The sequence below is a fragment of the Heliangelus exortis genome, chromosome 30, assembly GCF_036169615.1.
Source record: "Heliangelus exortis chromosome 30, bHelExo1.hap1, whole genome shotgun sequence".
Classification (NCBI taxonomy): Eukaryota; Metazoa; Chordata; class Aves; order Apodiformes; family Trochilidae; genus Heliangelus; species Heliangelus exortis.
Window position 1 is genome coordinate 687,497 of NC_092451.1, and position 26,715 is coordinate 714,211.

Consider the following 26,715-nt stretch of genomic DNA (forward strand, 5'->3'; position numbering starts at 1 on the left):
TGGCCACATCCAGAGCCACAAAATGAAGATTGAGAGAGAGAAAAACTGATGGCAACTCAACTTTTAACTGTCCCAGAGGAACAGTGTTTGTGCAGAGCCCAGGCGTGTCCCAGGCTGCAGCACGCTGCTGCTTCTCTATAGGGAAGGGGTTTATTCCTCCCTGGCTTTGGGGGTTGGAAGTTCACCAGGATTTTAGGTTTTTTACTGCAATCAACACAAAGAGACCAAGGTTCTGACCCGACCAGAGAGCTGCAATAAACACAGTCCAGTTTCACCTGGGTACTGTGAGCAATGCAAACCACACCTCACTGCTCCATGGCTTGGGAATGCTGCTGGAGACCAAGCACCACCTTTTAAAAGAGAATCGGGTTGTTTTATGTATGTGTAGTAGCACAATTCTTCTAAGACTGTGGCCGTGTCCCTGCTCCTACATCCCTGAAATGGTTCTGACATCTCCTTTCTGTGCCCTCTGGGCTGGGGGCTGTTGTGTCTCTGGGAGTGAGCAGTGACCAGGATGGATCCATCACTTTGTTTACCAGGAGTCCCATCAAGGTCCATTTCTCCACCATTTCTCCAGGGAGAGCAGTGTCCTGCTGCTGCTGGCTCTGCGTTGGGGAGATTTTTAATTTCATCCACAGCTCACCACCCTGATCTGCGGGTTTGTGAATTTCCTGCCAAAAGAACAAGTGGTAGGTAGGTGATGGATGTGTGTCCTCCATCTGCTTCCCTGCTCCGTAATAAACCAGAGCAAAGCAAAACCAAGTGTGCTTTGCTCTGTGCCTTGGTGTGGAGGAGTGCTGGATGTTTCAGATGAGGTGTTTGGGCACGTCCCCTGGAAAAAGGAGGCTGCCGTGCAAATGCTGTGTTAAATATTCATAGAATTATAACTATTTCTGTATATTTGTAATGTGGTAGCCCATGAGAAAGCAAGCTCTGTAGCAGAGGATGCTGTAGGAACTGCTCAGTCACCCCGAGGGAAGGAACACCCAAAGAGTTGTACAGCAGAGCTGCCTTGGGTGCCTGCTGTGCACGTGCAACTGAGGCTGCTTCCCTGCAAACCTGTGGTGAGATGTATTTTGGGGAAAGGCAATTTTTAAAATCATTCAGTCCCACGGCAGCACATGCTGAGCAGTAATTGTCCTGGAGCTGCTGCTGGTGCCTGTAGGATTTGTCACTACAAGCAGCTTGACTTGTAACCAAGCCCGTGGGATGAAGCAGGAGCAGACATTTTGTGGAGGGGACCTTGGGATGCCAGAAGAAGAAAAATTGTCTTACTCTGAGGCTGACAGGGTTCTGTTTTTCATATCTTTCACTACCATGGGAAGTTCATCTTCGTGCGCTGCGGGAGCTGCAGGGTGTTCCTGCTGCAGGGAGCTGCAGGGATAATATCATGTAACTGGCTTCTTAATTACAGCCTCATCTGGGACTTGAAGTCCCTCGCTACCTCGCTGCTAGGGTCACCCTTGTAATGGAAAAAAAAAAACTATTTTTGTCGGTGGAAATGAACAGATTTATTTTTAAAAGACTCTTTCCGAATCTTCAGGAGAGAAGAGAAGTAATTCTCCTAAATAAGGAGGGAGAGCAATAAGAGATGTTGCTCCGTGAAAGCCCGGGTTATTTTGCCTGCCAGCAGGGAAGACAGAAGAAATGCCTTCTAGTCTAAGAAGATAGGAGACTCCTGTGATTTGGGCTTGTTTGGGGTTTTTTTGCCTCAACGTATGAAATCTGTTGGCAAATATACCAAATAGGCAACGTTCAGTGCTTTATCTTCATCTGGCATTTAATCAAAGGGGCATGATGCTACATTTGTGTAATAGCTGGGCTAATTGAGCTGACAGAGGAGAGCAGTCCTGCTGTGCATCTTCCTGTTGGTGAAATGAGTATGGATATCCTCACGTGTGATGACAGGTTACAGACAGCACAGGGCCAGTGCCTCTTTTAGCTGTGACAGGTAGGAGACAAGCACAAATTCCACCCTGATTTCAAAGTTTTGCCTGACTGTCCCCTAACTGTGCCCCAGGTCTGTCCTTTGCACTGCACCAGCAGCAGCACCTCCCTCCCTCTTCTTTACTAAGGAGATCAAACCAGAGAGAAGGAACCCAGGTGAGATCCCAGAGCTCAGCCCTGCCCCAGCCGGGCTGCAGATCCCTGAAGGTCTCCAGCCTGGCCCAGGGAAGGGTTGGAGGCACTGCAGGATTTGGTTGTCTGCTCTCTGTGGAGAGCAAAAGGTCTGGAAGAAGCTCTGTGTGGTTAATTTGTACTCTTGCATCAATGCCTTTCATGTGTGGAGGAGAATGGGTTGTTCACAGATGAGTAACCAGCTCCTTAGGTTTCATAGCTGTGGGGCTGTTTCATTTATTGTGTTTTGGGTAATAACAGAAGATGCCAGTGTTTCTGAAGCTAAACTGCCTCTTTACGGAGAGAATGATTTACAGAAATAGGGCACATCATTCATTCATGTGCAGCTTGACTCTTCTGAGCCTCCTTTCCCCCAGCCCTCTCTTCCTCAAAGCTGTGCCCAGGGTGCTGCTGAGGAGACTTTGGCAGGAGAGAAATAAAAGATATCTTAACTTGTGTGTGCTCACAGAATCACTGCAGCCGATTAATTACAGCACAAACAATTTCCTTAGGCAGGTGTGTTGATAGGTGTGGGTTGTGTAAACTGAAGGGTGAAAACACTTGCATATATTTTCTTAATCAAAAAAACCCCAAGAAACGCTCTCCTTTTTTCACGCAGAACATCACAGAATTTAATTTTGTCTCTTCTGACCAAATGTCTTCCCAGCTTAAAATTCTGTGCAAGGCATTCTGTAAAGAAAGTAAAGCTGAATAATTGTCAGTCTGGTTTTGTCTTGCCACACGCACACTTCAGAGCAGCAGTGCTAACTGGAAAACCACTGGCACTGGGAGACAGCTGGATATCTGATTATTAACACCAAAACTCTAATCTTTTAGGCATATTTCATTAGAGTTTTGTAGCACATACTGACACAACTCTTCAGGCTCTGGTGTAAATGCATCAGGATACGTTTTGGAGGCAAGACACTGACTTTCTGTAGTGTTTTATGCTCAGACATAATACAGCACAAATTAATAAATTTTTTTAATTGCCTTCTTGTGCTAAGGCAATAGAGCTCTATGGCAACAGTGTGTAAAGTGACTCTACCCTGATAGACACTACTTAATACAAAGATATTAATCACTGGAGAAGAATGCTCCTGGTAGGTAAGTGGTACTTGCTTTGTTAAGTTCCTATTGCATCAACTTAATTAACAAGTCCTGACCTTTAAAACCACCTTCCATAATCTTCAAATTCTGTATGTGGAAGTCTGCATTCCTCCTTCTGGCTGTGCTGGCAGCTTCCTGCACTTGTCTGGATCCACTGAAGCTCCTCAAGCGTGTGACCAGCTGAAAGTTCTCCCCCACCATCGAGCAGCCACTGGGAAGCTCCAGGTCTGTGTCAGATCCGTGTGGAAAGGAGGATGGATTTGAGGGTTAAACATTCAGGATCTCAAGAGAGAGAGAAAGCAAAAATCCATTAAAATTGTGCAGTGTTCCCCACTTAAATTGTTGCACTGCACGTGACTTTAGGATAAATTTTCTAGTCAAATTCCTGTTTCCAGTGTCAGAATAGGGATGCTGGAGCTGGTCCTGGTGACCCGATGAGGTTTTATCTTTACTGAGTGATGTGTTCTGGTGTTAAGGTGCTGTGTCAGGAGGCAGCTGCAGAGCACCTTGAGCCAGAGCAATGCATTGCACTTCCATGCCACCTTCTTACCTATTATTTGTCCCCTAAGTCACAGGAGATCTAAAGCAAGCTGTATAAAATTCTTTCTGTATATCATATCCTCATTTCCCAGCACCTTTGTGCATCTCATCATCCTGCCAGTACCACCACAAACCATTTCTGAGTGCAGTCAGCTTGTGCTCCTGCTGGCACCTAAATTTGTGCCCTTCAGCAGAGGGGCTGCAGGTTGGGGTTTGCACAGGACAGAGCACGAGCAGCTGGTGCTCAGCAGTGACCCCGGGCATCTCCCCACAGTGGCCTTGTCCATCCCCACAGGTTTTCTTGTCCATCCCCACAGGTTTTCTTGTCCATCCCCACAGGCTGTCCCGAGAGGGAACGTGCTCACTGCCATGGCCCTGTCACCCCATGAGGACACAGGGCTGGTGGCTGGCAGGACCTGAGCTGCAGAACTGCAGATCCGGGGGTTGTTCCTGGCTCTGTAAGAAGCCCAGACAGGAGGACTCCGTTTGCAGACAGATTCCTGGAGCTTTTCTGAGGCTGGGGCAGCAGGGATGGGGACAGCTGCTGGGGGTGGTGGCAGCCGTGGGTGCTTCCCCTCCACGGGTTTGCTCATCGAGCCTCGTAGCACTCCTGGGGCTCTGACAATAGCCTTTGTCTAATATGTTTTTAATCAGTGTGTGCATTTCAATTTGCATATTAATAGCAAGGAGATGTTGTTATACAGAGCTGTTGATGAGATGGCTGTCAAATCTATCTCGCCAGTTTGGGGAAAGAAAGAAGCTGCATCTATTGTATAATAAAGGAAACTGCAGAGACACATGTTTTAGGATTCACCATTCTCTGCCTCTGTCTTTCTTTACCCCCGGCTTCATCTGTCTCTTAATAGTGCCTGTGGCTGCCTTGGGGTTTTGCCCTCCACCTTCCCTCCGTGTCTCAGTGGTGAAACAGCCTGGGGGCAAAAAGCCAGGCTTGGAAGAGGAGATATGAAAGAGGAGATATGAGAAGAGACTAAAGAACTGTGGAACAGGGGGGGGGAAAAAAAAATCCAAAGGCGAAAGCACATCCCCAGCAGCCTGACCCCAGCAGAGGCTGCGGCAGCTCCTGGCAGGGAAGTGGCTGGGGGTGGGGGGGACGTGCAGGTGCTGCTGCTGCCGGGATATTTATTAAGTTGATATTTATTTCTTCCCCATTCTGCCCTTGCTGATCCCGCTGAGGAGCAAGGGGAAGCACCCCCTCCTGCAGCAGGACAGGACCCCCTGCTCCCACCTCCCGTGGCTGTGGAAGGAGCAGAGCAAAGGATGGGGAAAGCCTCTGTCAGTCCCTGGGGAGCATCCCTGTGCCAAGTGACAGCGGCAGGCGCGTGATGGGGCCCAGAATAGGCACCACCCGTGTGAAGGCTCCATAAATATTGAGTGACAATATTTTGAAAGAGGAACCTCTGAGGCATCAGCGCGGGGAGGCAGCGCAGAATTAGGGGTTTTCAATCACACCAGCTCCAGAAGAAAAGAAACGCGGCTGCTGAGCTGGAATCAGTCTGCAGCCACCCACTCAGACTCTGCGGGACAAAAGGAACAGTGTGAGGGAGAAAGGATAAAAAAACAACCCTGTGAGCGTTTGCTGTAAAGAAAGTGGCTGGAGGAATGAGACCAAGCAAAGGCGTGGGATGGATGTTTCACTCCAGCACTTCAATCCATTTATGTAATCATAGTTGTTATCATAGTGAATGTAAATAACTGAATGAATTCAAATTTAGTATTTGACAACACTGGCTCTTTATGAGTACACACTGAATTATTGGGGAAAGCCTTTATCTCATCAGACAACCTGACACAATTTTAAGCAATCCTTCGGGCATTTTGTTAGGCCCATAGTTTGTGATTTTTCTCACTCCTGGAAATGAGGGCTATAGTCTCCGAAGTATAAAGCCTCCTACAAGTTCATGTGTTAAGAAATTGCTTGAATCAAAAAATGTGGCAGTTTGGCAGCTTGCCTCTTACTGCATCTCTACAGCCTGTAACAACAGCAGTGATGTTACAGTGCAAATACAAAAAAGCTGTTTTGCACCTTGTCAGCCCAAGGCAACAAATACTCCGGCTGACCCTAATTGATTTTTCAGGGGATGTGGCAGCTCCCAACCCTCTGGCACCTGAGGAAGGCACTGAAGCCAGGACCTGCTCCCTCCTGCAGGGCAGGGGGGGTGGGCTGGGGGCAGGTCCAGAAGCCCAGGAGGGGATCCCATGGTGTGGCAGAGCCTGTGCTGCCCATCCTGGCCATGCCCTCTGCTCCCTTTGCCCCAGCAATGGGCTCAACCCAGGCTCTGTGCAGGTGGAAAAATGCTGCTCTTGTGAGGTGAGATGAATACCGAGGGCTTGGGAAAGGATTTTCAAGAGCCTGGAGCAGTCAGAAATAGATCAGAACAAGCACTTTCCACCCAGAAGGAAAGGAATAGTGATAAGCCAGTCCAGAATAGCATCCTCTGTGAAGTTCCACTCACTACACTTTTAATGGGACTAGTGCTGGTCTTGGCAGACAAATGACCTCAATTTGCTTCACAACTCTGTGCTGCTGATTCGGTTGCTTCTCTTAATAAGGAATTATTATCTTTGTTAGGGCATGTGGAATCTAGCAGGTGTATGGCATTAAATAATGAAAAAAGCAACTTTGTTAGTGCCAGGAACATGAATGGGGTAGTGCCAGGGGTAGGAGGGGTCCTCAGATGGCCACTGCCAGGGTCTTTATCCTTGGTCTTGCAGAGCACAGAGACTGAGATGTTTGTGTCACTGGGTAGTTTGGCTCAGGAGGGGGATCTTGTTTTAATGGGCAGTACTGTGGATTCTTCTTGAGCCTGCCTTAAAAGCAGTGCAAGGCCCTGGTCCTGCAGGTTTAAGCAGGATGCACCTTCAGAGAGGTCTGGCCCAAGTCCAGGTTAGACTGTGCATCTTAAAATCACCAGGAGCTCTGCTTCAACTGCTTCCCCCATATGAGTCACTTCCTAATGCAGAGATTGTTCATTAGTGCAGTGATGCATTAAAACGAATCCCAGTAAAAAAGGCAGTGCTGATTTAAAATAAAACCACCAGCAATTCCCACCCTCTACCCCAAATTCTCAAATTCTCAGGGTCACAGGGAGGACGAGTCTGCTTTCTCAGCTGGCAGGAGCTAAAGCAAAGCAACTGCTGAAAGTAGAGCTGAAACCTTACGGAACAGCTGAAGAGCAAGGGAGCCAGTGATTTTATTCAGTGGGCAGAGGTGCACATTTGGTGAGCAGGGCAGTGGAAATCAGTGAAGTCTCTGATAGACCCCAGCACGCCCTGATGAGACCTGGCAAGCTCCTTAAGCCAAGCTACTAAATCATTCACATGAGGTGAGCAGACAAACCCTGCTTTACCAGGGTGCACCAGCACTTTTGTAAAACTCCCCTTTACTTTGAATATTGTCCTGAGCATTGCATTCATGGCACTTAACATGCTCTGAGCCTACGTGCTCTGAAAACAGGAGGGCAAAATCACAGGCTTTCTGCACCTCTGCCCAAAGGCTGCTTCTTTCCTGCCTAGGGCAGCTTCCCACTTGCAGCAGAGGTGGGCAAGGAAGGCTGGGAATAACCTGTGGAGCTTGGGAAACCATCTTCATCCTCCCAGTGCTGAGGACACTGTGGCAAACACACCAAGAGCACCTCGTCTGCCTGGCCCTGCTCCCTGCTGCCTGCCAGCAGCCTCCCTGTACCCAGGGTGAGCACGGGAGAGATGTTGGAAATTCAGAAGCAATGGCTCTGACCCATTTCTCTCTGCATAGCAACACCAGACTGTGGGTCCCAGGAGGGTCATTTGGAAAAGCCTCAGAGAAATTTAGCAGTGTTTTTTCTCTTGGAAGTTGATCTACAGAACAGCTCTGGAGCCACTCCCCCATTGGCAGGCTCCAATATCTGTGTTTTAAATAGTCAGCTGCTGTGAGATTTTAATATACAGCACAAGTGTTCAGCTTAATTAAAGATGCAGTTAAAGAATATATATGACTTGCAGAGGGATGCTCTGTGCCTCCTCTGCACAGGAGCAGGGTGTTGCTCTCCTGGCTGAGCTATGATCCAGCACTGCCAGTCCATGGGGGACAGTGATGGAGGTGGAACACTGGGCATGGCAGCAGGAGGGTCCTGGGACCCCACAGAGGGCTGGAGAGAGCTGGAGCCTGGGTATGGTCAGGTGTGTAAAGGGAGGGAAAACAGAGGCACAGTTAGGGCATTAAATCTGAAAGAGCCATGGAGCCAAAGGCAAGGTTTTAGAGCAGAATAAGCGGCCCTGCAGCCAAGGCACAGCCAGGCAGCCTGGTTTTGGGGCTTTCACATCAAAATCACTTGGATAAGATGTTGGCAAGGGCAGGAGGGGGTGGCTGCATTTCCTGGTGCCTCGTCATGCACCTCGTCCTGTCTCAGACACAGTGGTTCCCTCTGCTTTTATTTTCTGTGCTTTTTAAAGCATGCTGGTGTTGTCTGTGCTCATGTTTAGCTGTGCCTCGACCAAAATTAGCAACTTTGTAGATAGTTGGTGTTTTTAGCTCAGAACAATGATGCCAGGCAGGGGCTGTTGGTCTGCAGATGGGTTCCTCCTCCCCATGGCAGCTCTGCCCCTTTTGGCTTTGCAGGGTTCTGGTGCTGCCCACCAGGGACTGCTGACACCCGTGGGCTCAGCTGGCCCTGAGGAACCTGACTGGTTGCCACCAGGGCTGGTTTGCCCATAAAGCTGCTGGGCAGGGGGTGGCCCCTGGGGCTGGGGGAGCTTTGGCAGTGTGGGATGGGAACCTGCTGCTGGCTTGGGAGGGTGTGGGGACAGCAGAAACCTGCTGTGGGGACAGCCCTGGCCCCAGAGCTCCAGGAGCTGTGTCCTGGGGTCCTCTGCTGGGGGGTGGTCCCAGCTCTGGGGCTGCAGGGAGCAACTGGTGCAGAACTCTGGGGGAGTGGGTGGCATCGGCTGGAGATGGTGACAGGAGCATGGATGTCACTCCTGGGCAGCTGCCAGGCTGCTGGGGACCTGCCCAGGTGAGAGGGGGTGGTGGGCTGGAGAGCCCAGGTAGAGTTTGATCTGCTGGGGCTGGGGACACAGCCAGGCTGGGTTCTTGGGAGCCCATTTGCCACCACTGGCATTGGCACAGTGTCCCCAGAGACACCCCAGGATGGGTGTCCTGTCACGGGGGGCTGTCCAGCTGCCAGCAGGGGCTCTCAGCTCCATGAGCTGGTGTTGCCATTTCAGGGGGCTATTAATAACCTGGGGGCACAGAACTTCCTTGTGGGACCCACAGTTGCTCTGTGCCAGTCCCAGCCAGGGGACAGCTGTGTGGGGGGTGTCCCTGGCTGTGTGCCACCTTCCAGGGGCTGCAGCCAAAGGCTCCCAGGGCTGGAAGCATGGCCTGACCTGAACCCAGGAACTGGGGCAGCTTGAGTACCTGACTGGGACGTGCTGGTGGAGCTGGGGACACACAGCATCAGCGAGAGGCACCAGAGACCCAAGGGAGAGCCTGGAGGTCCTGGGCAGCTATAGGCACAAAGCCTGGTGAGTAATTGAAATTACTTTTTTTTTCCTTGCTATTTTAACGTTCACAAATGACTTGTGCTTGAGCTGGCTTACCCAGAGCCCAGGATTACTCAGCAATGTTCACTATTCAGTTTATTCAGGGCTTGCTCCACAGAAGTCGCAATCGTTGGCTCTGTGCTCAAGGTTGTTGGCAGAGGGACAGGGTCTTTGTATCCTAAAAACCAAGGGAATTGCTCAACAGGGAGGGTGTAAGGTGAGCCTCCTGGTGACCTTTTTTCTCTGCTAGCTTCAGTATACTGGTGGTGAAATAAAAATCATGTGTGAGGTGAGCGGGTTGCAGACAGGACAGGGTGAGAGTGGTGTCCTTGGCTCTGCAGTGTTCATGGGACACTGAAGGTGCAAAGAAAGAAATGTCTGAAGCTCCCAGTCCATTTGTGCTTTGATTTGCTGGCTGGGGGTGCTGAGGATGCTTGCCCAGGTGCCTGGGAAACCTTTGGTTGTGTGTTAGTGCTTGGGATGGATGGAAGGGCAGCACTGAGCTCCTCTCCACCCCTCAGAGGGGGTCTTGGTCTCCGTGCCAGCTGGCTCTACCTGGGGAGTGTGTACCCATTTCTGTGCCCACTGTCTGTGTACCCATTTCTGTAACCACTGTCTGTGTACCCATTTCTGTGACCACTGTCAAGCACTCAAGATTCAGCCAGTACCATTCCCCAGGACAGAGCACACAGGCTTTCCAAGCACCTTGGAAGCTTTTGCCTTAAAACCATAGATATTATTTTGCATGTTTAACATGGCTGTGATGGTTGCAATGGTGCTTACAATCCTAGTCTGCCAAAAAGCTCTGCCAGGAGGGTTGTGAGTGACAGTTTTATGCATCCAGTTTCTGCTTTCATTGCAGGAGAGGGAAACACAGGGTCCATGAGGGATTGCTGGGAGGTCATAGCTGGGAGAAGAACTGCTCAGGAGCTCACTTATCTTCTGAGAATGGGCAGAGCACATTGTCTGCCAGGCACTCTGAGGCGTTGGTTGGCACAGGCAATTCTGCTGGGCTTGTGCTGGAAAGACACAGAATAAGCCCTCTGGAAATTCCTGTATTGGAGCATTTATTAATTTGTCTGTCTGCACCATCAGAGGATGTGCTGCAGTGGCTCAGCTCAGTCAGGAGGGTGTGGTTGAGAGCCCTGTGGCTTTATTGAAGGAGAACTGCAGAATGGGAAGGGAATTCCCAGTGCAGGAAGAGGCAGAACAGCTTTTTCCTCCTGGTCTCACCCAGCTCCTGCAGTTGAGTCTGTGCTGTTGCTACCACAACCTGCCTGACCTGACCTCTCTGCTGCAGATTGAGTTTATACTCGACGAAAGGATTTTTTTGCTTCATCCTTTTATGTATTTGAGGATTTAGCACATCTCCTCTGCCTTCACTTCCTAAGCTGAAGCTCCCATTCTGCCCAGGGCAAGCAGGGCAACGAGCTGGGTACAGACTGAAGGTGTGGTGACTCTTACACTGCAAGTACTGCTCTGCTCCCCGGGGTGACAGATGGGTGACTGGGTGAGCTGAAAATGTCCAGTGCTGCATCCCTCTGTAACGTGTCTGCACTTGGATTTGGCAGGAAAAAAACAAGGGTTTTAAATGGCAAACCTGTACATGCTTCCAATACCCTCCTTGTAGCCAGCTGCCTGTGTCTCCTCCTGGCCTCTCCTCTGCAATTAAAAATACTTTGCTGAGACGCCTTTAATGTTTGCTAAATTACCTCGTTTGTTTTCCTTCTGCAATGGATCTGTTTACCAACAGACACAGATTGCTGCCACACTATAGCTGGGACATTTCCTTTTGGCACTTTCACAATGTTTGCTTTTTACAGTAGTTTTCCAGCAGTGTTTCCTGCATATGCATGGTGCCTCCTGTGCTGCATGAACCCGGAATGTGGACTTGATGAGATGCATCAGCTGGAAGCTGCTGGGTGCTTTTTTCATTCGAGCTGAGCTGTGCTGAGAGACATGAATGGTACCCAGGCACCCACGTTTGCAAATCCACTGCCTAAAACTCGTCCACGCAGCACAATGAGTTTCTGTGGTTTCTGTAGCCCGTTTAAACCAGTGCCCCCTTCACTTCCAAATGTATTTATCCTGCAGCTGTCCAGAAAGCCTTTTGGGTTTTGCTTATCAAGCCTGGTGCCTCCTCTGAAGGGAATGGTTCTGAAGCTCATCCCAGGAGGTGCTGGTGGTGCAGGGGTCTGGAGGGCAGAGCTGTGTCTGAGTGCTCCAGGTCACAGCCAGGAAAGGGGTGAGTTTGTCTTGGGAAGCTCCCTGTGGCTTCAGGACATCTTAACGCCAGCAAAAAAAAAAAAAAAATTAAAAAGTCATCCCTCAAACCAACCCAGATCTGTCTGTGGAGCTCAAACCCTGGTGGCACTTCCCAGGGTGCAGTGCCTGCTGTACCCCATGTCCCATGAGAAGGAAGAAAGGAGCAGCCCTGGGTCTGAGGGACAAGAGAGGGAGGCTCTGGCATCAGAGAGATGGGGTGAAACGGGGAGGGAAGGAGCAGCAGTGTGGAAAAGCTGAGGGCAGCAATAAAGCTTTGCAGTTATCTGCTGCCTTTCACCTGGGGCTCTCAGAGCTCCTTAGAAATATTAGCTAATTAAACCTCCTGTGTTAATTAAGCACACTTTGTTATACGAGAGCCCAGTTTGGAGACAAGCTGTCTGTTCTCCAGATGCTGCTGGTGCCCTCACATCAGTTTTGTGTGGGGTGGGAGACCCAGGCAGGATGGAGCTGTGTGTGGGGCTGGATGGAGACCAGATCCCAAACTGCTCAGCTGTGTTTCCCAGGTTCCTCCTGTTTGTCCCCTTAGTGGCTTTGTGAATCCAGGAAAAAACATTAAAAATAGGCAAAGGAAATTCAGCATGAGTGCATTGACAGCAGTGTTAGCTGAAAGTGGGGCAGATCTCTGTTCCTTTGGGCTCCCTGCAGTGCATATTTTGGGAACTTTGGGACCTCTGAGCCTTCCCTTTGCTGTCAAGACCTTCTGGAAAAGCTGCAGGGTCTCTGTGAGGCTCAGCCCAGCTGGATCCTGGGAAGAGCCCTTTGGTTGGGTGGGAGCATCCCTCTGGATGGTGGCCAGGGAGTCCCTGTTAGTGCTTTTGAAGATATTCTGTGAGAGCAAAATCTGATACAAAGCAAGGGACTGGAGAGGGTGATCAGAAGGTCCCTTGTATGAGGTGATGCTGAGTCTGTGCACGGTGACTTCCTCTCTGCAAGGTCTAGGTTTGGGATGAGAGATTATTCATGTAACAATGATGAGTGTCTTCTCTCCTGGTTTTCTCCTGCAAATACCTTCTTTTCATAGCTCTGCAGAAAACGTTACACAATTTATCTGGAGGTACAATCAGATTTTTTAAAATATTCCAGAGCTGCAGCAAGGAGGGGCTGTGGTGGTTGATATTTGGGGCCACAGCTCTCTAAGATTTTGTGTCACAAGCAAAAATCTTCAGGTCTGAGTCAAGTGCCCCAAAAAACTTCAGGTCTGAGTCAAGTGCCCCAACGTGTGGGCACAGCTCAGGGCATCCCAGCCAGGCTGGGACATGACATCCTGCCTTGGGCTTCCAGAGGGAGAGAGGATTGGATTTCACCAGCTGCCTCCTCGTGCCCTGGCAGGATCTCCTGCAGAGGCTTTCAGGAGAGGGGCAAAACCCTGGAGCTGGGGGGAGAGGGCTGGAAAAGGGCTGTTTGCATGTGAGATCACACAGCAGTGCAGTCCTGCGTGGGGAAAGCAAACACTAATCAGAAATCAGTCTCTTGGCAAGTGAGGTGGTAGAAAAGTGATGAGAGACAACCTAGAGACAGAAGTGTTTGGTATTTTACACTAAGCTCTCTGTAGGTTTATTTATCTACTGTAGGAATTTGAGGCAAGGAGAAGAGTCAAAGATCCCTCAGGAGACAGCAGTAGGTTATTTATTCAGAGTTGGTATTTATTCATTAGCTGTCATGAAGGTGTTCATTTCTGGAGCCTGGAAATGCAGTCCCTTCTCTGAGCACTGCTGAGGGGCTGTGCTGCAGCATCCCCCGTTCCCAATGGCCTCCTGTGTTCAGTGTCAGTGAATTCAGGAGGTGAATTCCAGGGAAAAGTGCCCTAAAGTCATCCATTTGAATTCTTCCCATTAATTAAAGTAATTAATTTTACTCCTTCCCATTAACTGGCATTCTTTCACAGTTGCATCTCAGAATTTCAACTAAAACAGCACAATCCAGGAGCTCTGCAATAATCTGCAGTTTTCCTTTCTGCCTCCAGTTATGGTGTGACCTCATTTTGAAAGGTCTGAATAACTCATGTTTGGCCCCTGGATATAACAGAGTGATACTCCATCCCTCTTGATTATATCTGTGGCAATAATTATTCTTCCTCTCCAAACACAGCATTTTCTTCTTTCTGAGAGTTCGTTCTCATTCTCATTTCAATTCTGAAATTGTTGGTTTCTGTTTTATTTTTAATTAAATGGCTGGAGGGCAAATGCAATTAAACTGTGGTGCTTGAACTATAACTTGTAATATATTTGGAAAAAAAAAATCTAATCACCTTGCCATTGGTGAATTGCTTGTTTCTGATTGGGAATCCATCACAAATCCAAGCTCTGGCCCTTGTGATTAGATCCAATGAGGGTTTGGTTTTTTTCCCCCCCAGCTTCAGCCTCTTCCTCCCCAGTCCTCTGTGATTTGGTCCCATTTGATCATCCTGTGGCGAGGTTGTGGTGTTGGTGTTGCTGGTGGAGTCACAGCTCTGTTTGTGCCTCCTGCAGGGTCCCTGCTTCCCAGGGGTCACCTGAAGGGTCCCCGCTGGGCACATCCTGGGATGAAGCTCTCCAGGGCTGCCTGTGTGGCTGGAGCAGTGGGAGAGGGAGGAAGGAGGGACCTGCCATCCCTGCTAATAGGCAGGATCAATAACCTGAAACACATCATCCTTCTTCATTTTCTCATCATGTTGAAATCGATGCCCTGCCTTGCTCAGGGGCTGCTGCTGGAGCCTGAGCTCATTCCTTACAGCACAGCTCCTCTGAGGATCACACCAGTGCCACATTTCTCTGATGTAAAAAATGGGCCACGTGTCAGTGCTGCTGGTAGCATCTGGGCTTGGTAGCCTCAGAGGAACTGCACCAAGATTATTCTGTAAGAGCCTCCGTGTGCTTTAGTGATTTCTCCTGCAGACCCTGAGCTCTCTGTGGTGACTCAGTCTGGCTGCTTCTCACTGCAGAGGGTGAGGAGAGGATGCCTTGCTGGTGCCTTGAAAAAAAGTGTGAAAGGGGGAAGACATTTATAGAGTAGCTATAGAGGAATGGAAGCTCAGTAAGTTCTGAAAAAAGCATATCCACTGAAGTTATTGTATCCAGCTCCTGCTCAGCAGAATATATGAGCAGAAGTGGGGGAGTTTCCAGTGGGAGTCATGACTGTGGGTCCTTGCTGCTGCCCAGATGAGCCCTTATCACCTTTTAGTTGAATTTAGCCCCTTTAGAGGTTGCTAATGAGAACAATGTATTTGGTAAAGTTATTATGCTTTGAAGCAGATTTGTCCACAATCCTCTTAAATGAAGAGGATGAAAGCTGCTTGTCACTTGGCTGGTTCGTGATGGGGTGTTGACACTGGAAGCTTTATCTCTTTTTATTAGTAGTGGGTTTTTCACTGCTTTGATTATTCAGCTGCAATGCTTCTGTGGGAGCAGACTCCTGCATTCTTGGCTGTCTCCCCATCACATTCTCATCTGCTTGCAAATGAGTTTATTCCTTGTAGAGATGTCTCTGGGCACGGACAAGGCACAAAACAGGAAGACAGAGAAACATCTTGTCCATCACTTGTCTCTCCTACTTGGGCTTTGTGTGAGAGGAGGCCAGGATGTGCATTTCCAATGAGCTTCTTTCAGCTCAGCCTTTGCTCCTGGTGGCTTCCAGAGCCTCCTGTTGGCTGGGCACATCCTGACCTGCTTAGGCAAAGTTAATTACCAGCTCTCTAAAACTGTCCACACCAAAGGTTTAAGAATTGTACTTATTTGATAAGAAGTCACTTGTAATACCTTGTTACTTTCCCAGTTCTCATTATGCTTATCAGCCTGTGCTGATAATTAGCATTGCACACAGGGCCAGTGCCCAGGGAGCAGATGGAAATCTCTTGCTCTTGAGGCTGGGGACATGGCAGGGACAGAACTGTGACAGCCAAGTGACAGGACAGCCACGTGCTGGGGATGCTCCCCAGGCTGTGCCCAGCAAGGTCCTGGGGGACACTTTGTGGGGAGGGGAACACAGGAGGAGCAGCATCACCAACCTGCAGCCCCAGCTCTGTTCCTGGGGTCCCTGCAGCAGCCCCTGAGCCACTGCCTGGTGGCCCCAGCTGCCTGGGGGATGCTGTGGGAGCAGCACTGGGCCAGGGGCTGCTCCTTGCATTAACACCATCCTCTTCTAGTGCCATTATGTTATAAACAAGTTTAAGGGAAAATACCAAATGGTTTTATAGCCATAAGATCTTGAGACCATTCCAGCCACCACCCAGGTTTTGTGGGTGTCCAGGGAGTGTCTTGTTTCCCCTTTTCTCTGGGGGAAAGCTCACACAAGTCTCTCTAGGTGCTGGTACAGAGGAGCTGTGCTGCAGCAGATGTGCTGCTTTGCTGCAGTCTGCAGAAGGGTGGTGCAGGTGAAAGGGAGAATTGCAGGACCTAATAAACTGCACCATTTACCAACCTATTAAATACATTTTTAAAGCATGGCTTGGCTGCCCAGCCAGCAGAAAACAGGGTACAAGGTTTTCTTGACCTGAAACTGCTGCCCGATTGCCATCCTGGGTGCATCTATTGTAAAGCTGCTGTGCTACTGACCACCAGGGTATGGTTTAATCTTCCTGAAATACGAATCCTTTTGCAAGTTTTTCTCATGTTTATTAGATGTCCTTTTGTACCTAAAGTTCACAGCTTTTAAAAGCAAGTTTGAGTAGAGTAAAAATAACACTTCCCAAATGCCACCTGTGTCCAGGCTGGAGGGGAGAGACTTCAGTTCACAGGAAAATCCACCTGTCCATCCTGCTGATGTCAGACTCTCCTGCTGCTGTAGTTCATGCCATTTCATTTTCTTAATTAATGGATTATTGAAATTCAAATACTGTGTTTGCATGTGCTGTCACTCTCAGTTAAGTGGCTCACCCTTTGGAATGCTTCCAGTTCTCCATGGGGCAAACAGCAGTAAATTCCAAATAATAGGTGTATAAAAGATACCCTTGCAACCATGTTGTGAGGTCATTCCAAGAAAACTGCTTTAGAAAGCCATCTGGGGAAACTGGAGTAGCTTCCCAGGACAGCTCACACTTTTGTGTAGTAACCAGAATTATCACCTGGAGAGATGCATTGAAAGTTGTAAACTCACTTCCTTCCCTGGTGCTGTTTCCTTTAAGATCTGAAAGAAAACCTTAGAGGTTTACACAGGGACATACAGCTTAGTCTGCAAAGAAGTGACAGAAAATATATATATTCATTTAACAGGCAGCATAGCTTCTCCTGTCATTCCTAATAAATGACTTCTCACTGTGGGCTACCAGGCTGTTGTTCACCATCAGGAAAATGTGTTTGTATTCATGGCATTTATTCTGCTGCCCTCCTAAGCACACAAAAGGGGTTGTTAAAAATAAATATTTCCAGCATCGTTACGTTATCTACAAAGTGTGTGGTTTTACCAGCAGGGTTTGTATCTGTTTTAAGTAGGAAGGTATTACAGAAAAGTCTGAAACAAAGGAGCCGAAGAAATCTTTGGAGTATTACCCTGTTCTGTCTAACACCAGAAAGATCAAAAATCTCCCAGCCAGGAGTACAAGGATGAGTTTGTAACTTGTGTTTTCTCCTGCAAGTTGGGTTTCAGTTGTAGGAGAGCTGAGGGGGAAAATCAGTCCAACAGCATCCTTCTTCCTGCCTGGAGCCTTCCCGGGATGCTGCTCCAACATAGAACTGAATCATAGGATCCTAGAACTGGCTGGGTTGGAAGGGACCTCAGAGATCATCAAGTCCAACCCTTGCTCCACTCCCCCCGTGGTTCCCAGCCCATGGCACTGAGTGCCACATCCAGGCTCTTTTGAAATATCTCCAGGGATGGAGAATCCACCCCTTCCCTGGGCAGCCCATTCCAATGGCTGAGCACCCTCTCCAGAAAGAAATTCTTTCTCATGTCCAACCTAAACCTCCCCTGGCACAACTTGAGACCTCTTGTGCCCTCTTGTCTTGCTGAGAGTTGCCTGGGAAAAGAGCCCAACTCCCCCCTGGCTCCAACCTCCTTTCAGGGAGTTGTAGAGAGTGGGAAAAAGGTTCATCTGGGAAAGCTTCAGCAGAAAGCAGATCCAGAGCTTTGTGTTGGGTGGGTCTGTGTCTCAGGACAGCAAGGGAGGCTGAGCCCTTTCTGAGTGTGACTGAACATTATCTGTGTGCAGTGGATGGGGTAAAATGCTGCAGAATAACTCCAAGCCAAGCACCACCTGTGCTTTGTCCCCTGTGAAATATTGCCTTGAATCTGAGGATGGCACCTGCTTACTCAAGGTTGTATTCAAGAAATGCCTGGCATATATGTGAAGGGAAACAAACATTAATAACACCTCCTCTTTTGTCCTTACAGAAATGAGTTGTGTGAGTAGTTATTGTTAACAAACCACAGAAAACTGATAGGTGTGTGAGTCAGAGAGAAGCAAATTATACAGGCAGGGCTGTGTTCCCTTGCATTCATTACCTGTGTATAGCATCACTGTCACAGGGCTTGACCAGAATATGAATTGACAGATCAGACACTGCTCTAAACTCAGTTTTAGAATCCCTTGGGATTGTTTGTGGGTGGGTTCTTGCCCCAGCTGGAGCCCCACCCCCCCCTTATCCATCCAGCAGCTGCCCAGGCACTCCTGCCCTGCTCAATTATTCATAGCAGAAACCTAAAAATATGTACGTGCCAGTGGCTGAAAAGATGAACTTCTCTCAGAATTTGTCTGGAAAACCCCACCCTGTGGGGCTCTGCAGCCCAGGCTGTGCCCTCTGAACAACCCAGGGCTGTGGGTTTGAGCTCATAGAAAGAGGAGCAGGGGATGGACCACCCACCCACTGCCCCTGGCTCCTGAGGAGATGTTAATTTGTCACTTCCTATCTGGGAATGTTAATGCACCCTAATCAGCCCTGCTTCGGGCCTGGCAGCTGAGGTCAGCACAGAGGCAAAGATAAAGCTTTGGGCTGCGGCTAAAGAGAACTCTTGTAGCCAATTTAGTTAAATCTTCGTGTCCAGATTAAATGCAAAGAACCTTCCCAGTGCTACAGATCGTGATTGTAAACTTCTCCTGCAGCCCCTTTTGGCTGGGCTGTATTTTACTGTCCCGTGCCCTGAGTGAGCAGCTGGGAATTAAATAAATTTATTCCTGAATAAAGTTCATTTCTGATGGAGCAAAATGTCCAAGGGGGGAAGCACTGCTGAGCTTGTGCAGGGGGCTGATTTTTGAGCCAGTTCAGTCTTGTTAATATATTTCTTCCTTCATTATTATCCTGACTGAAGGCAGATGCATTGTCACCGAGTGCTGGGATGGGTTTTTTTCCTGCTGGCAATGCTGCTTTCCTGGACCTGTTCTGCAGTGGGGTCTGCCTGGGACGGGGAGCAGCAGCTTGGGGGGATGGATGTGCTGGAGAGCAGCTCATGTTGTCAGGGTTGGAGTCAAACAGAATAAAAGTGATAGCTGTTAAAAATTCATGCTTGCATTGAGGCACTCAGTCAAGTGCAATTAACTGTAGAGACGCTCAACAGTGTCACATAAATACTCTGTGGGATCCTGTCAGTCTTCCAGGGAAATGAACAACCCCAAACAAAGGAACAGAGCTTTAAATTCTGCAGCATTGCCTCTTTCAAGAGCAGAGGCTGAGGAGGAGACTCCAGGGTCTGTTTGGTGCCTGGCACAAGGACATTTCCAGAGGGGCTCCAGGGGGTCTTCCCAGGAACTCTTGTGGTCAGCAGCAACACTGGGACAATCCCCTAAAGCAGAACAAGAAAGGGGGGATCAGGCAGTACTGGGCTCCTACAGGGCTCTGTTTTTCCCATTTGTGTTCTTTCCTTCTCTTTCCTTTGCTCAGTTGTGTTCTATCCTTCTCACAACTGTTGTTGAATATTACTGAATAAACTTAATTTATTCCTTTGTGAAATTAAATATGACTGAGCAAAATCCATGCTGTACTTGATGTGAGACTAAAGACATGACCCCCAACTTCCCTCAGCAGTGATACAGCTATGATCACATCTAGAGAGCAGCTGTGCTGCTCAGTGCTGATGAGGGGGATGCTCTGAGTGAGGATTTGTGCCTTTCCCATCCATACAGCAACATTCCCTGGCCTGGCACAGTGTACCTGGGGTCAGACCCCTCATCCCAGCACTGCCCAGTTGCTAATCCCTTGTCCCCAGTACTGGTCCTGCCAGCTTGGTCCCCTGAGTCCCTGGAAGGGGGTGGGAAGGGGATAGAGCTGCCAGGCAGTGTCCCTGTGGTACCCTCTGAGCCACCACTATGTACCAGTGGCTGAGATGCCCATCCCTGACAGCTCTGGGAGGCAGAGACATTCTATGTTGGACTTCAAAACTAGTGAAACACCTGCAGCTTTTTCTATTTTTTATCTGTAGCACAAATGGGTGTCTGCAGAGGACTCATTTCAGGTCTCTGTTTTCTCAGATCCCCCCTCCTGTTGCCCTGACTGCAGTGGGACCCAGGCTGAGGTGACACAGGAGTGATCCTGGGACCAGGGAAGGAGCCTGGTGTTTCAGTATCACTGGTGCCTTCTGGGATGTTATTGGGTTTTCACAGGCAATCTAATAGCAGTGTTCAAAATAATTGTTATAGAGAAAAAATGTGCTTTATCACAGAGCAATGCTTTGACAATGGAAGCACTTAAGACCATATTTTTAGGAGAGGAAAAGAAAACCTAAATCCTATGCCTTGAGCAGTGAAAGGGAGGAGAAAGGGATCAGCATTTTTGTGGTTCTGTTCCATCACCAGCCAGTCTTTATCAGGGAAACATAAACTCAGCAGCCAGCCAGATTGAGTGGGTCCCACCAGCACGTGTGCTTGGGGGAGAGTAAAACCTTTCATCCAGACAGGGGAACAAACGCCCCTTTGGATGGTGAAGAGGACTAAAGGAACAAAAAACCAGCAGCCCCCTTTTGTTATCCACTGTGACACATTTTGCAGTTATTGTAGTGCCAGCTAATCTAGAGGCATTAATAGAAGGAAGCAGTTCCTGCAGGGAGGAATCAGTGCAGGCATCTGGAGCTGAGAGCAGTGACTGGGGGGGAAATGAGGAGACACGAAGGTGCAGCAGCAGCCCCAAGGCTGCTTTGAACAGAAATTCAAACTCAAAATACTAGAGAACAATACCACACGTTTTGGACATGACCATTTCATTCCTAGCAGAAAGATGGAGACTTTACTGAATGACCTGCCTGCCTCTGTAGCTCAAGAGAGAGGTTGTGGGTAGTTCAGGGTTGCAGTGCTGGGACAGCAGGGAGGTTCTGGGTGCTCTGGGTGCTGCAGGAGCCCCAGCTGCTCCCCATGGGTGTTGTGCTGCAGCACAGCTCAGATTTGCCTCTCCTTGGTGCCTGACTGGGAAAGTCAAACGTTTATGTGTAACCTAAAACAAAATTCATCCTGCTAGTGGGGGTGACTTGGTAATAAAGTGTGGCGAGGCACTGCAGCTAATAAAAGTAAATTAATAACTAGAGACAACAAAAGCCTTCTTCACTGACTGGCATAAAGCAATCTGCTGCTGAGGGGAGGAAAATGCCATTGTTTATGAGGAGACAGGTCAGGTCTGTGAGGAACAGACCGCAATATTTTGTGGGAAGTTTGTGACCAAGACCTTTTTTTCCAAAACCTGTGTGGTTTGCTCCGTCTGTGCTGTCGGCAGAGCTACAGAGCAGGATCCTGCTGAGACAGGGCATGCCAGGAGTAGGAAAAGCAGCTTTGGAAGCTGCTGGCCCATGCTTTGGGAGTCAGCCCCCCCAGCTCTGCAGCCCAGGCTGCCTCTGGGTGTCCCTCCTGATGCCTTGCACAGCCCAAGGACCAACCCGAGATGGGGCTGTGGGGCAATGCCCGTGGCCCAGCGCTGGGAGCCAGGGCTGTGCCAGCAGCTGCCCGTGACTCCAGCAAAACCCTGGGGACAAGGGGTTAAGCTGTGGCAAGAAAGACCCCCAAGGCAGTCCAGGGTCCCCCAGCTGGTGCAGGGACATCTCACACCTGCCCCTTCAGTTGAGCTGCTCGTGCAGCACAAATTGGGAGGCTTAATTATTTCAACAGAGGTTAATTACATTAGCCACTGCAGCCAATCTCCAGTTCGTGCCATGCTTTCCACTTCATTTAATTCATTACCTCCCATGAAATTCAGTAGATTTCTGCACAGAATCGCTCATTTATATCACATATGTCCCTTTCAACAGCAGAGCTCTGTCTCTCCTCCCCAGGCACTGGATGCACTCAGTGCTGTAGCTGAGCAGCCAGAGCTTCTGGGTCTCATAAATCATCCCCTTCCCTTGTATCCTTGCCCTGTAAACCTGGGCTTACAGACCCACGTCCTCTCCTGAGGAGGGGTGACTGTGCTCTGCAGGTCTTTGCTCACAAATTCACTCTTTCCTGACTCCCCTGTGTACAAGCAGCCAGTCCAGGGGGGAGGAAATTTGCCAGCTGTGCATCCCTTGCTGTATTTATTGAGGAGGAGCTCCTCAGAGTTTAATGTATTTCTCTAATAGGAATTGATGGGAGTGCTAAAGGATGTTATTTAATTAGTTTTACTGTGCCTTCCATAATCAACAGAGGTGTATCTTAGTACCAGAAGGGTTAATACAAAGGTGTGCTTCGAACAGAAATTCAGACTCAAAATAATAGAGAACAATAAACACCTGAAAGTAAACACTGGTTTTAAGATTTGCCCAGATAAGGCTGCAATGCAACAGGCACACAGTGCTCCTGTGGAAAGAAAGTAGGTTGGCAAATGGCTCTGATCAGCCAGGAGCCTCGACTCTACCCGGGCTGACACTGGATGTGAGCCCCTGGGACACCAGCACGGGAAGGGCCATCACAGAGCTGCTCCAAGGGACCGGGTGATGCTTCTCCTTGAATTATTAACTTGGTGCTCAGTTATTTGTTCACGCACATCCAAGGTCTCCTGTGCTGAGCACAGTTCGGTATTTGCCCACTCCCAAGGTGGGATCCCTGCCCCAGCAGCAGCCTTGGGGGACCTGGCTGGAAGCTGCATCCCTGCTCCGGGGCTGCCGGCACGGGAATCCAACCCCCTCCATTAGTGCTGCGTTCCTCCTTCAGCATTGATTTACCTGATTTGTTTGGCTCTGCGATGGTTAGCACGGATGGTTGTTTGCGTAATTATGCAAAACGATCTCCGCTCTCTCTGCAATTGCCTGTGCCACCCGCAGAGCCACCGGACCTGGGGCTGCCTCCGCGTCCCTGTCCCGGGATGATGGATGGAGCTGTGGGTGGGAGAGGTCGGGTCGGGGTCTGTCTTGCAGGGTTTGTGTTCCTCCTGCTCCGGCAGAGTGGTTGTGAACACCACCGAACCCCAGCTGGGTCCGGGGACCCCCCCACGCAGGGCTTGAGACCCCCTTTCTGTGGGTACAGGTGTGAGCTGTACCCAGGTGTGGGATGAACCTGCAAGCTCCTGGGGGTGGAGGGGGGGCAGTTCTGGAGACAGAAATGATCTCTCTGAGCCCTGTGGCCTCTCTCTATTCCAGTCTGATGCACTGAATGGTTGGAAATGATGGTAAATTAATGTTGTCACTGATAATTATTGATGGGGAGAGGCTTGTGCATTCATGTAGCCCAAGTGTCCAACTCATCCCTGCAAGGGAGAAGTGAGACATTTTCCACCTGTTCAGCTCTTTTGCAGCTTGGTGGGATGTTCCTATTTTTAACTGCAGCTGCAGTTAAAGCAGTGAACTTGTAAAGTGAAGCATAAGGTAATAAGCAAAGGAAGCAATGTTTGAGTTGCAGATCTGACTCTGATGTCCTACGTGGTGAAGATTTTCTTTAGCACAAGGATCCTTCTTGGGGTGCAGGATAAAAACTGCAATAATGGAGGGACACTGCCCTCAGTTACCAGCCCATCATTAGCATCTTGCTGTCATTAACCTTCGTGGGATAAATTGCCTTCTTATAAAGAAGATGTTTCTTTGTTAGCCAGAAAATTAGATACGCATTTATTTGGGAACCTGTAGTAGAGAAAGCTCTTTAATAACCACATTAATGGGAAGGCTACCTCAATAGGAACAGTGCTGCCTGATCCCTGTTGAATGCCAGTGAGTGGGGAATGCTGTTATTAACATTTAGCAGGGGCTCCAGGTCACCTTGATATAATTGAGCCGCCACACATTTTAATGGCTGTTTAATTAGATTTACCATAGGGAAGATGCCATATAGAAAGGCTGCGTTTCTGCTTGCAGAGCTTGAGGTGGTGGCTGGATTAAATAAAAATGCAGATAAAAGACTGCAAGCAATAGGCAAAGGTGAGCTCAGTTTCCCTGCCTGATATATATTTTCCAACTGGTTTGGGTGGATGTGTCCAGGGTTCTCCTGCTCAGGCACAGCCAGGCCAGGAGCTGCTCCCACCCTCCCTGGATGATGCTGGTTTCAGACTGCAACCAAATCTTGGATACTCCTCAATGTGCTTTTAGGTGACCTGATCTTTTTTAGCACCTTCCTGTGAGGCTCTTATTAAATCACTCGTGGGGAGCTTCCCCCTGTGCAGTAAAGAGGACTGAACCAGAAGGGAAGGAATCTGTCTGGTTTCCAGTGGCAATTTCTGAATGCTGTGGCAAACTGGTCCCTGTGTTAGAGAGCAAGCAGCTCCTGTCCATCTCCCATCAATTTTGATCCCTTCATAAGGTTACGGAAGACTCCAAGGAGCGTTTTGTGAAACTGCCAATTGCTTCCTCATAGAAAATAGAACATATTGCTATAAAAGATATGACACCTCTCTCGGTGGATTTATTAAGAAGACTCCTCGAGTAAAGGGTTATAAAATCCGATCAAGTCAGCAGTTCCAGCTGTGTAATTGATATCCATGATTTCCTATTGACTGCTGTGCAGGACTTCATTTTCTCTGGCATCAACAAATTCCTCTTGTGCCTCCAGCTGAATGGCCAGGGGCTTCAGAGGAAACCAGGCAGAGAGAGCAGCAAAACCCAGGAGAGTGCCAAGGTGGTTTTCCTAAATTGCATCCCATAAACACTCACCTCCATCCTAATCTACTCTGCTTCTCAGATGATTTCATTTGCATAAGGCAGTTCAATAAAACCACTGGCTTTACTGGAGAGCAGGGACTGGTGCCAGGTTTGTTTCCCAGATGATAGAATTTCTCCTTATCTGCTTCATTTTATGGCAATTTTATTTGTTTTACCGAAGTAGCATTATTAGAGTAACAATTTTACTGAAACCAAAGAGACAGAAGAAAGCTTTCCCACAAAATGCAAGGCGTTGGGTTGTTTTTCCAGGAAGTCTCCAGCCAGCACTGGGGAGATGGGAGCAGGGCAGGTGCTGTGCCTGGTCCTGCACCTCATGGGGTTTTTCTCCTGCCAGACCAAGCCCTGGTTGTCACCTCCCACCCCTCACAGAGCAGTGTGACACAAGCCAGTCCTTTCTCCCTTTAAAGTTTTTCTGTGCTATTGACCTCCTGCAAGTAATTTGCTTTTCCAGATGCTTCAGTATTCATTTGTAGAATTTTTTTGCTCCTTATCTCACCTCGAGAAGGAGAGGGATTACCTCATTCCCACAGCCTCTGAAATAAATCCTCATTATGGATTTGTACCTGGGGAGGAAGAAACTGATTCCCACTCCCAGCCAGTTCTGGACATATATTTGAAGGTAATTGTTCAGTCCAGGGACATTTCACTTGTCTAATAACCATAAAGAGTGCTTTTATTAGCTATGTCCTAGGTTGGGACTGTTTAGAAGATATTTATGGGGAAGATATTAGTGCAGAAAACTGGAACGTGGACATCAGATTTATGCTTTTATTTTGAGGTGGAGCAAAGGGGAAGGACCAAAATCCATTAAGTGTGTGAGTGATGGCAAGGGGCTCATCCCTGCTTCGGGAAAAGTGTGGGTGGGGTGGGGGCTGCCCTGGGTGGGTGGGTGGGTGGGAGGGCACCCACTGCCTGTGTTGCTCCCAGCTTGCTGGGGCTCAGCTCCTGCAACCAGGGATGGAGTGACCCTGGGGGGTGTTTGCTGTTTGGGAGCAGGACAGAGCTCAGGACAGGGCTCCCTGTGGGTGGGGAATGTCTGTTTCCCCTTACCTGTCCTGTGGGGTGGGGGCTCAACCCAGGGTTTGGGCACACCTAGTGCCTCTCGTACTGCCTGGACGGTTTGAGCCCTTGTACAAACCCTTTTGCCTCTCCTCACCCTCCTGGCACACCCAGGTTTTCAGGATTGTCTCAGATTTGTCAAAATCCATCCCCAGAGATGGCTAAAACCCAGCAGGGGGATGAGTGGCTGTTATCTCGTGCTGTAGTTGTGAAAACTCTGATGTGTGCTCGCAGCCACTAATAACATTTTTATTCAGGATCCAGAGGGGTCTGCTCTGTCTCCATAAACACTCTGGGATGTATAATGCTGAAATGACGGTGTGATGAGGCCCTTTTTTTCTCAGCTAATTGCAGCAGAATGAAATAAGGGCCAGGATAAAATGTGGTCATCTGCTAAATGGCTGCTGTGCCCGACTGCCAGGCTGTTCCCTGCAGCCAAGGATAAATTGGCTGTCGTGGCTTGGAATGCTCCAGCTCGGGTGAAAATCCTGTGGTGACTCCTCTGGGCTTTGCTAGCCCTGGTTTAGAGCTGCTCTCACAGAGAGAGCAGAGATTGACTATGTAAAAATAAATGAAGAACAACCAATCAGAACTTTCTAGAAGAGGCAATCATTCGGTCCAGTTTCACAAATTTTCCCTGAGATCCACCCAAGTGGTTTGGCTTCTGCAGAAGAGCAGAGGTGCTTGACAGAGGGCTCAGCACAGAGGCTGTGCTGGTGATCTGTGCCATTTTATTGGTGTTGGTGCCATGTTCTGCTCTGCTGCCAACAAGCACCCCTTGCCCACCTGCTCAGCATCCAGCTGCTGGTAAAATTTTTATGAAAGGTTCTTAATTATTCATGAGGAACCAGAGCTCCCTTTCACAGCTCATCTCACGGGAGGAGCACAATCATTTAGCACTCACTGCTGGGAGCCTCTTCCCAACCTGGGGTCTCCCCCCAGAAGGGGGGGGCAGGGTTTGTTTGTGCAGCCAAAGGCAAAGGCAGTGGGGGAGCCACCAGAAAGAAGCCCTTCCCCTGCCTGTCACCCCTGGGGACGTGGGAGCTGGGTTTGCACAGCACCCCCCGTGCCGTGCAGTGCTAATCTGCTCTGTCTCCCGTGGGTTGATTCCAGGAG

General features: G+C 49.1%; 1 protein-coding gene across 4 annotated transcripts in view; it reads left to right on the forward strand.

Moving 5' to 3' along the window:
- The window catches only part of ZMAT4 (zinc finger matrin-type 4), an 84,890-nt gene that overhangs the window by 47,105 nt on the left and 11,070 nt on the right, over positions 1 to 26,715 (forward strand). For 3 of the 4 annotated variants that reach the window (XM_071729146.1, XM_071729147.1, XM_071729148.1), the window contains one exon: positions 4,108 to 4,581. The exons of the other annotated variant lie outside the window; for it this stretch is intronic. In XM_071729146.1, the coding sequence (XP_071585247.1) occupies positions 4,108 to 4,390 (283 nt within the window). In that variant the 3' untranslated portion in view covers positions 4,391 to 4,581. Of the gene's footprint in view, positions 1 to 4,107; positions 4,582 to 26,715 lie in introns of those variants that run through there. 4 annotated transcript variants of the gene reach the window in all.